The sequence below is a fragment of the Triticum aestivum genome, chromosome 4D (genome assembly GCF_018294505.1).
Source record: "Triticum aestivum cultivar Chinese Spring chromosome 4D, IWGSC CS RefSeq v2.1, whole genome shotgun sequence".
Taxonomy (NCBI): domain Eukaryota; kingdom Viridiplantae; phylum Streptophyta; class Magnoliopsida; order Poales; family Poaceae; genus Triticum; species Triticum aestivum.
Genome location: NC_057805.1, coordinates 26,019,821 through 26,030,955, shown reverse-complemented (window position 1 = coordinate 26,030,955; position 11,135 = coordinate 26,019,821). Strand labels below are relative to the sequence as shown.

The window sequence follows — 11,135 nt, the reverse complement described above, 5'->3', positions numbered from 1 at the left end:
AGTATAGGAGTATCAAGGATTCGCTGAGCTGTAAAAGTGCTGCGTAGTATCTGGCTTGCAGAGTAGAGTATATACAATGGGCTGGTGGTCGGGGGAGTTGCATAGGAGCACACGAGTATCGCCAGGTTCACACAGGATGCATCCATGCATGCAGATAATGGCTTTGGCAAAACCAGTAGGAATAGCCTAAAAATGTATTACAAAATTCATCTGAACACATGTATTTGACATCACGATTTCGAACTCTTGGCTTCGCCACACTGTCATGTACGGAACCGTCATATCGAGGGATTTACAGAGTGAAACCAAAATGCAACGACGAGGAGACAAAGGACGCCCATTTTCCTCAAGGAGACCCCGTCGTGAAAATTAAATGAGTTAAAAGTGTTACGGAAATAAGATATCCAAAATTCCAGATACACACCCACCCTGCCTGGCTGGCCATGCATGGACTTTGGTTCAGCTCTAAGGCTCTGAGGTTCAGATGGTTAGTTTCTTGTGGTGAACCCAACCCGTCAGGGTTCGAGTCTGGACTTAGCATTGATGCTTGCATCTTTTTTTTGAATTATTTTAGGCTTTTCGGCGATATTCATTTAGTGGAAGGAGACTTTCCGTCGACTACTATGAGACGTCTGTGGTGATTTCGTCAATCCTGCGCCGGCTCGTATTGATAGTGTATGTATGCACCTTTATACATGTGACTATACATGAGCATATGCGATTATACTGTATTAAAAAAAAATCATCCACGTGTTATGGATTCGGAATCGTAGCCAGAAACATACGGAAGGGAGGAACCTTTTCGCTCTATTCACTTTCCCAGGCACCACATGTCGGCAAACTTGCGGCTTTGTCAGTCGTTTCTTCTTTCGGAATCATTCGTTACGTAGGTTTGGACTTTGCCTGGCAATCATGTCCGCCTTCACCTAGCACACCCGCACGTACTTGTGAAATACAACCTATATGGGGAATTTTTTAATAATTAAACAAAAATAGTCAAAATAGTTAAGAACTATCTTTAGAATAAACTTGACTTACTTGCCCATTAGTATGTAAATTTTCACAAAAAATAAACCAACTTTGACTTCATAGCGAAAAAGACAAAATTTATTTGTTACTATAAAAAAAGGTGCTGATAGAAATGTAAAGGTGCTGACCGGTGCCTTACGAATGAAGTCACTATAGGTCACTATTCACGATATTTTGACCAAATTTTTTTTTTTAAAGGAAGAGTAATTTTTTTTCAGAAATTTTAAAATAGACCAAAGCTCCGCATCGCACATACGTGCGCGCGCATTGGTGCAACTGGAGTTTGGACTCAGCTGGAGTGGAAGAAGGTGCGCTGAGATTGCATCACGCCCGCACTCTGAGTATCTCATCACACGCAATCATGGAAAAGTGGAAAGTGACGGCTTCAAAAAAGACAACAATATACGTGCTCCATGCATCTACATCAGGATCTACCACCTTTTGCAAGTTATAAACACTTGAGGTTCGGTTTTCGCCCGGTTTTCCGTTAATCAACTGGGCAATTCTCTTATGATTAATTAATATCGATGAGGTAAATCTTTTGCCTTCATTTTTTTTAAGAATTAATATTTCAGGTTCAAACCGAATCAAGTCTTGAACGGCGCCTTACGAATGAATCACGTATACTAGTATCATGGGTCATCAATAACGAAAGGTTCTCATTTTTGGAAGAAGAAGATAGAAAGAGCTACTGTTAATTTACAGGGAAGCATCAAGGGACGAAGGAATCAGCTGGGACTAGCTAGCTCCTGCTGCCGGACTAGTGCAAGAAGCACCCGGCCCGGTCAGTGCTGCGCCGGCGGGGCACAGGTGATGTGTGCGTTGTTGGAGCGGCACGACGGCCCGGCCGCCGAGTCCTCCGCCTCCCCTCCCAGCACCCGGCGTGCCAGCTTCGAACCCAGTGCCTGCTGCAGCACCGGCGCCCCTGTACCCTTCCTCTGCTCCGACGACACAACACCATCCCCACCCATCGCTGAAGTTGCAACCGCGCCACCATCATCATCGTTTGCTCCACGATGACCGGTCGCACTCTCCTCCGGGACTTCCGTCGCCCCGTCGTCGTAGAGCAGTTCGGCGGCGCCGCCGTGAACCATCGTCGGAGATAGGACCCCAGCCATCTGCGGCTCCCGGGGAGGGGGTCTCGAGCCGTGGGAGCTCTGCACGAGGGCACAACATGCGAGAAGAAGCAGCGTGAGCCAAGCGCGCGAGCACCGCGCCATTGGGTCAGGGTTTCGGCGAGGCACTAGGTACGTAGCTAGGTGAGCTTTCTTTCGAGGAAACAACCAGAGTAGTACTGAGATTACAGACTCTCTTACCAAACTAAGGAATAGAACTGTTACTGCAATGGCAATGCGGAGATGCACAGGCAAACATGACGTACTTATAGGGGTTTTCAGACGTACGTGACCGAAATGACTAGGCAATGGCGAGGAAAGGCGCTTCCACCCACGACCGGTTTTCACATCAGGTGAAGAATACACTACATATCAGGTCATCAGCATAGTATCTCATCTTGATTCTTGAGCATAGAGCAGCAAAGTTTGAAGTCGAAACGGATAGACAGTCTGCCTGGAAACTACGCGTGTCTCATGACAAAGCCTGCAGCACCTGTCGGTGCATACCGTGCATGGTTCTGTATTACTACTCTATACTCGTAACACGTGGACCATTTGTGCGAGGAATATACTACCACTACACTCTACAGTAGTATAGGAGTATCAAGGATTCGCTGAGCTGTAAAAGTGCTGCATCTCAGCATCCCCAGCGTGCGAAGTAGTATATACAATGGGCTGTTGGTCGGCGGATATTGCATTGCATAGGTTTCACACTGCATGCATGCATGCAGAGCTAATTATACTATAATCATATGGTGGGTAAACTGAGGTCGCATGTCGCGCACGCCCATGTTTGACTATGTGCACCCGCACGCTACCACAGAGTATACGAGCATATAGTACTCCTAGATGTCGTCACAGCTGACGGAGCACCGAGTAGTGAGTTTCGGCACTGGTGGGAGTATTAGTCAGCACTAGTGAGTTTTCTCACAAGCAGCTAAGTTAGGGATGTAAACCGGTCCCGTTTAATCCTGTTTAAAGTCCACTTATGATATGATAGTTCAAAAAGGTTTTCTATTTCTTTGAGGGAAATGCATTATCAAACTAGCAAAAACTAACTAAACGGGATTGTGGACGCCATTTATTTGCCACTTACATCCCTATGCTAAGTACTACTAGATGCCAAAATGCACGCCGATTAGGTATATTCTCGGAAACTGGTGTAGCGTGTGGCCGGCTGGAGCAGAGACCGGTCGAGAAAGCATCTATATATGTCTACTCGGCCCTTTACACGGAAGCACCTCGCTCACCGCGCGACTTACGAAAAGAGGGGGTGCAAAAAGGTCAAGATATGCATGCTAAAAGTAGAAGGAAACTACCCTAAAAAAAGTAGAAGGAAACTACCCTAAAAAAAGTAGAAGGAAACTATGAGCATGGATGAACGAACGATATCATTACAGATGAAGTTATACAAGGTTACGGACGAAATGTACGTGTGTATAACACTTACAAATCTCCCTCGTATTTCGTGTCACATTTTGACCATCATTTTAACTGATAAAATATAAGTTATACGTAGCAAAATAATATAATTTAGAACTACATTCGCACAAGCATCGTGATTGTACTGTATTAAAAAAAATCATCCACGTATGATGGATTCGGAATCGTAGCCAGAAACGTACGAAAGGGAGGAACCTTTTCGTCCTGTTCACATCACGCACTGAGGCACAGGAAATCAAAGACAAGATCAAGACAGACAATCAGTCAGTCAGTCGTCCACGGAAACTGGGCATATTTAATTACTTTCCATGACAGCGTCGTCAAACTTACGGCTTTGTCGGCCGTTTCTTCTTTCGGAATTGCTCAGTATATACGTAGGTTTGGACTTTGCCTGGCATCATGTCTGCCTTCACCTACCCTACTAATTAACACGTACGTGTGCGCGCATTCGTGCAACTGGAGTTTGGACTCAGCTGGAGTGCTGCGGACTTTCTCTTCACACGCAATCATGGAAAGTGACGGCTTCTATAAAAGACAACAATATACGTTCTCCATGCATCTGCATGAGGATCGACCACCTTTGCAAGTTATAAATACTGTACTTAAGAGTCAAATGGAATGAGAGACTATAGGGACTGTCTTGACTGGCGGGTCACGAGTGAACTACTATGATATACTGTATCATCAATAACGAAAGGTTCACATTTTTGGAAGAACAAGATCGAAAGAGCTACTGTTAATTTACAGGGAGGCATCAAGGCACGAAGGAATCAGCTGGGACTAGCTAGCTCCCGGACTACTGCAAGAAGCACCCGGCCCGGTCAGTGTTGCGCCGGCGGGGCACAGGTGATGTGCGCGTTGTTGGAGTGGCACGACGGCCCGGCCGCCGAGTCCTCCGCCTCCCCTCCCAGGATCCGCCGCGCCAGCTTCGAACCCAACATCCTTCCCAGCGCCTGCTGCAGCACCGGCGGCCTTGAACCCTTCCTCTGCTCCGACGACTCACCACCACCGTCAGCGTCTGCTCCATGATGACCAGTCGTACCCTTCACCGTCGACGGCCGGACTTCGGTCGCCCCATCATCGCGGCGGCGTGGTTCCGTCTCGACGGCGCCGTGAATCATCGGTGGAGACAGGACCCCGGGATTCTTCGGCTCCCGGGGAGACAGTCTCGAGCCGTAGGACCTCTGCACAAGGGCACAACACGCAAGAAGAAACAGCGTGAGCCAGGCGCGGGAGCACCATGCCATTTTGGTCAGGGTTTCTGCGAGGCACTACGTACGTACGTAGGAGTACTGCTGAGTGCTGGCTCTTTTACCAAACGAGTGACAAACTAGGAATCGAACTGTTACTGCAATGCAGAGATGCACAGGCAACATGACCTACTTATAGAGGGCGTTCGGACGTACGTGGAGATGATAGACCGAAATGAGTAGGCAATGACGAGGAAAGGCACCCCACCCCCACCCCCACGTACACAGTTTTCACCGGGCATGTGACAAGTCCTTGCTAGTTAGCGTGCGGGTGAAGAATACACTACACATCAGCGTAGTAGCTAGTATCATCTTGATTCTTGAGCATAGAGCAGCAAAGTTTGAAGTTGAAACGCAGAGACAGTCTGCCTGGAAACTACGCGTGTCTCATCTGGCCGGTCGTGTCTGGCACGACAAACATGCATGCAGCGTCAGTCGGCGCGTGGTTTTGTACGTAACACGTGGACCATCTGCGCGAGGAATATACTACCACCACACTCTACATTAGTATAGGCGTACCAAGGATTTGCTGAGGTGTAAAAGTGCTGCATATCGGGCTTGCAGAGTATAGTATATACAGTGGGCTGGCGGTCGTGGGGAGTTGCATAGGAGCACACAAGTTGTTCACACTGCATGCAGAATTTGCTCGTCACCCCTTCCATGCATAGTTAAGGTCAACTATGCCCTGCCTTCCCGGAAACCGCCACACCATCTCCAGATACCGTGGAAGAATGGAAATGTGTGGATGTTTTATGTAGTCGGTTTACTACACATGACTTTGGCAGAACCAGTAGAAATCGCCTAAAGGTATATTACAAAATTCATCTAACCACATGCACTAGTAGGAAAAGGGGCTTTTACCCCGGTTTGTAAGGGCCTTTTGTCCCGGTTTTCGAACCGGGACTAAAGGGTCGTTACTAAAGCCCTAACCCTTTAGTCCCGGTTCTTACACGAACCGGGACAGAAGGTCCTCCACGTGGCCGCTGCTGCCAGCCCAGGCAGGGGGGCCTTTGGTCCCGGTTGGTGCCACCAACCGGGACCAATAAGCATCCACGTGTCAGCATTTCAGGGGCTGGGGTTTTTATTTTTTTAAAGGGTTGGGGGGTTTTTGGGGGTTAATTTAGGTGTTTCATATATTGTGTTAGCTAGCTAATTAATAGAGAGAAGTGTCCTCTCTTATCTCCGTGCTTGGTCGACGCTACGTACTATATACGTATAGAGAGGACTAGACACGCTAGCTAGTAAGCAAATGAAGGAAACAGAAGATCGTTGAACATATGCATACAGAGAGAAGTGATATCGACCACCTCTCCTTCTCCGAGAGATTGGTCGAACAACAAGTTCTCGTATATCTATCTGACACTACCGGCTACATATATACAATAATTATCTCTTACAATATAATCTCCTAATTAAATTGTAAGAACACAGGGTCCACATAGTATTCTCCGTTTTCAGCGATCACGTGGTCAAGGAAGAATGCTGCCAATTCCTCTTGAATTGCTCGCATACGATCTTCTGCTAGGAGTTCATCCCGCATCCGAAACATCTAATTTGAAGAAGGGGGTCAATATATATATATATGAATAAATGAAACTCGACACAAATGATGGTAATAAAATAAAATTGTGAATATTATTGCTTACGCACTTCATATTGTTCGTCAGAGTAGCCCCGCTCACAGGTCGTGTGGCGGATAGACTCGCAAACGTAGTATCCACAAAAATCATTCCCTTGTTCCTGCCACAACCACTTTACAAAAAATAGAGGTCAATCTAACTGATAAGCAAGCATGCTAAATGGTATTGATAAAACTAGCGCTTGAATCACTAGGAGATGTGCGGAACATGCTACTATAGTACTTACCCTCGGGTCTCTAAATTACAGCTTCTTCGGCAGTCCCGGAGCTTTTGTGGTGAATTTTCTCCAAACCCTGCCAGACAAAGAAAACAATTACTTGATATCAGGAAATGAACAAAGTTGCTGATATGGTGGATAATGATCGATTTAACTTACTTCTCGAGCATTTGAGTCATGTCCGCATAGTCCTGGGGATCTTTTCGTCTCGAGTCTAAGACGGTTACTACTCCCTGCTCAAGCTTAATCTCTAGGAGAATATAGTGGAAGCTGCGCATGCATGCATAAGTCATCAATTACATTACCATAACCTGGACTAATAAGGGAAACCGAATATGCACAAGACAGTAACACTCACTTGAAGTTGTAAGGAAAGAGTATTATATCTTTGTTTTGATTTAATACCAACGATCGTAGCAAGTTGGCCTCAGCTTCTTTGGCATGTTTTTCAACCGTATATGCATCTATGAGATTTGTGTTAATGACCCCAATATCACCGATTTGTCTTTTCTTCAATTCGGCGATCTTCAATCTGCATAATATAGTGAGGATAATTATAAATACATGCAATGAAAGAGCTGACCTATATAGAGAGACTTAATGACAGAAGTAGTACTACTTACAGACAGTAGCAAGTGATCGTTGTTTTATCGAGGGACTTTAGATTGTAAAACTGGAAGAAATCCTCAAATGGAACATTCAGCAGTTCAATTCCAACGAGGTCATGCTCCGGTTTAACTCTCAGTGTTAAAGTACTCATCCCATCAGACTCTCTGCAGGTTTTCATGTACCAATCATGTAGTCTTCGCATCATCGTGCTTAGAGATTTGACATCTTTGACGAGAGGCTTCCCGTAATGGTATTTGTGTTCGTCCACCTCCATGATTTCATAATGTACATCGTCGGGCAGGTAATCTCCAAGATCGGTATAACCGGGCACCATACCCGGATCATTAGCGACGATGTCTTTTGACACCTTGAGCGGGGGGCACGATTGGTTCTCTTGTTCGCCGAGCTGGGCAATTTTTTTCCCAGCTCGTCGTTCTTTCATCCTTTTATCACTGACAGTACTTCCCGACCGCTCCGCTTCGGCATATGCCTTTGCAAGAACGCGCTCATAGTTGCCTTTTGGCGGAGACTTTGGTGGTTTTGTCAGGGCAGCCAGAGTGCGCTTTGCTTTCACCGGATCTACATTCTCCTCCGGAGGTGGATGTTTCTTTGCTTTGACCCCTTCAAAGAAGTTCTTCACTTCGGCTCGCACGATCTTCGCGTTCTCCTCCTCGGTCTTCTCATATGGTAACTTCTCCGGAGTCTTCAGAGAAGGACCGAATCTGTATTGCCTCCCGCCTCTGGCAGCTGTACTGCTAGACGCCGGCAGAGCAGACGGAGCGGCTGCGGCTGTCTTCATTCCTTGCTTACGAGGCGGAGGAGAAGGACTACGACGCGCCAGAGTAGCCGCAGCGGCGGCGGGTCTCTTCCGCCCTTGATGACGAGGCGGAGAAGGAGGAGGCTGGCTGCCCTGGCGCGCCGGCGCTGGCGGAGAAGGAGGCGGAGTGCCGCCACGCGCCGGAGAAGGAGGCTGAGTGCCCTGATCACTCGCCGGAGGAGGAGGCGGAGGAGGAGGCGGAGTGCCGCCACGCACCGGAGAAGGAGGCTGATGAGTGCCCTGATCACTCGCCGGAGGAGGAGGCGGAGTGCCGCCACGCGCCGGAGAAGGAGGCTGAGTGCCCTGATCACTCGCCGGAGGAGGAGGCGGCGGCGGAGTGCCCTTACTCGCCGGAGGCGTCCAGTTCGGAAGGTTAATGAGCTCCTTCCGCCATAGGCACGGAGTCTTCAGAGCTAAACCCAGCTGAGTCTCCCCTTCACCGGTAGGGTGGTCAAGCTGGAGGTCCTCAAATCCCTCCGTTATTTCATCCACCATCACCCTAGCATATCCTTCTGAAATCGGCCGGCAGTGGTAGGTTGTGCCGGGTTCAGGAGGTAAAACAGAGCCAACAGCCGCCTTGACTTTGAAGTTCTGCCATTCCGCCATAAGGTGGCAATGTTGAGACTCCGTGATAGCATCCACGGCGTAGCTAGCAGGAGCCGTCAAGACATGCTCCGGCTGAACCAGCTCGGTGGAAGCCACGCTGCTTCTCCGCTGAGATGGTGGGGTAGCTTCGGGGGTAGTTTCGGCATGTCGATTGCCGTCTCGTTCCTCTAGCGCTTGAACCCTTTCGTGCAGCTTCTGAATTTGGGTCTGCTCCATTTTTTCCTCCTCACCTGGCTTTTGTAATCGCCTGCGTCCGGAAAACCAGCCTTCCAGGGAACGGAGCCTGGCGTGCCTCGTGTCCGTCCAGGGTGCTCAGGATTCCCGAGGGCCATTGTGAGCTCGTCGTTCTCTCTGTCTAGAACGAACGTCCCTTCCTGCGCTGCATCGATATATTGTTGAATCTTCTTGACTGGTATTCTCAAAAGCTCGTTCGTCCAAACGCACCTCCCTGATACAGGGTCCAAGGTTCCGCCAGCCCCGAAGAACCAAGTCCGGCAACGGTCTGTCCAGTTCATTGTCTGTGGTTCGATCCCTTTTTCAAGCAGATCATTCTTAGCCTTGGCCCACTTAGGCCGGGCTTTGAGGTAGCCACCTGACCCCGTGCGATGGTGAAGCTTCTTCTTCGCAGCATTCTTCTTGTTTGTCGCTGACATCTTCTTACTCTTTTCCGATGTCTTGTGGGCCACAAATGCGGGCCAGTGATCTCTGATCTTCTCATACCGGCCGATGAATTCTGGTGTCTCTTCTTTGTCGACAAACGTTTTCAGCTCATTCTTCCACCTCCTGAATAGGTCTGCCATCTTCTTAAGAGCATGAGACTTGATTAATTGCTCTTTAACTGGCTTCTCCGGATCCTCCTCTGGCGGTAGGGTGAAATTTGCCTTCAGCTCAGTCCAAAGATCATCTTTCTGCATATCATTGACATAAGACACCTCAGGGTCTTCCTTCTTAGGCTTATACCATTGGTGGATGCTGATCGGGATCTTGTCCCTAACTAGAACCCCGCACTGAGCAGCAAATGCATCCTTTGTCCGGATGGGTTCAATCGGTTGGCCGTCGCGCGCGATTGCTGTGATCTCAAACCTTTCATCCGAGCGCAACTTTCTCTTCGGGCCTCGTCTCTTTACCGAAGTTGTGCTCGATTGGAGGGCTAGAAAAAAGAAGAAAGACGAGTGTTAATTAATATGTGTACATACCAAAACAATGAATGCATCAATTAGCTAGTCAGCACAGGCTTAACTAATATATTTACCTAGCCGGACTCTGTTCGGTCACCGGAGCCGTCACCACGGGCTCCTTGCACCAGCATTGGGTCACCGGAGCCATCATAATCATGTCTTTCCTCCTCCGCTCTTCGATCACCGTAGCCTGCTTCTTCACCCTGTTCTTCCAGACCATCATTGTCGTTAAGATACGACAAGATATCACCTCCGGCTAAGATTATGTCCCCCAACACCTCTTCTGCTTGCTCGTCTCGTCCGTGCTCCATTGTTTCTGCAAATATTACAACATGGAAATTATTACACAAACATGACAGTAGGTGGATATATTAGTGCAAACGTAGACCTACCTTATTCTGGGTTTGGGGTGGCCTCGGCAACGCTTCAAGGGTAGGGGCGCGGCGGGAGGGGGTAGGAGACCGACATCGTTTATTTCTAGGGTTTGGGTGTCCTCGAGAGTTTTGGTCGAGCGAGAGTGCCGGGGGGTGCTCCCGTGGTATAAGTTATCACGGTCGAGAGGGGGTATAAATATCGACCGTCCATCATGTCGAAGTTATCTGGGAGGGAGTTATATATATCGACAACGACGACATACATACATGGGAAAATAATATTATCGGGGAGGGGGTATATCGACCCCCCCCCATGTGTTGAAGTTATCGGGAGGGGGTTATATCGACAACGACGACATACGTTCATGGGAAAATAATATTATCGGGGAGGGGGTATATCGACCCCCCCTCGTGTTGAAGTTATCGGGAGAGGGGTATATCGACGACGACAGACCCGATAAAACATAAGAAAACGAAGAAGAAATAAAAAGAGGAGAAGAAGAAAAGGAATAGAGGAGAAGATCGAAGAAAAAAAAAGAAGAAAAAAAAAGAGGAGAAGAAGAAAGGAATAGAGGAGAGAAGAAGAAAAAATAGAATTTTTTCTATTTTTTCTTGTTCTCTTCTATTCCTTTCTTCTTCTCCTCTTCTTTTTCTTCTTTTTTCCTCTTCTTATTTATTTCTCCTCTTTTTCCTCTCCTCTTCATCCTCTCCTCTTCTTCTCCTTTCTTCCTCTTCTTATTTTCCTTTTTCCTCTCATTCATAAAAAATGTTCAAATAGAAAATTTCAAAAAAAGTAAAGGTTTTGCCTAATGCATTGTTCATATTTCATCATGTTCTATGAACAAAAAAACATCATA

The 11,135-nt window shown here is 47.7% G+C and overlaps 2 protein-coding genes across 2 annotated transcripts; both read right to left on the bottom strand.

Annotated features, from left to right (window-relative positions):
- Positions 1–1,608: 1,608 nt before the first annotated feature.
- Positions 1,609–2,367, bottom strand: LOC123099489 (uncharacterized). Its single transcript, XM_044521638.1, has one exon. It carries the CDS (start codon positions 2,247–2,249, stop codon positions 1,815–1,817), a length of 435 nt encoding a protein of 144 aa, XP_044377573.1. The 5' UTR covers positions 2,250–2,367; the 3' UTR covers positions 1,609–1,814.
- A 1,900-nt stretch (positions 2,368–4,267) lies between these two features.
- Positions 4,268–4,924, bottom strand: LOC123099488 (uncharacterized). Its single transcript, XM_044521636.1, has one exon. The coding sequence runs from the start codon at positions 4,832–4,834 to the stop codon at positions 4,409–4,411; it is 426 nt and encodes a 141-aa protein (XP_044377571.1). The 5' UTR covers positions 4,835–4,924; the 3' UTR covers positions 4,268–4,408.
- Positions 4,925–11,135: the final 6,211 nt, after the last annotated feature.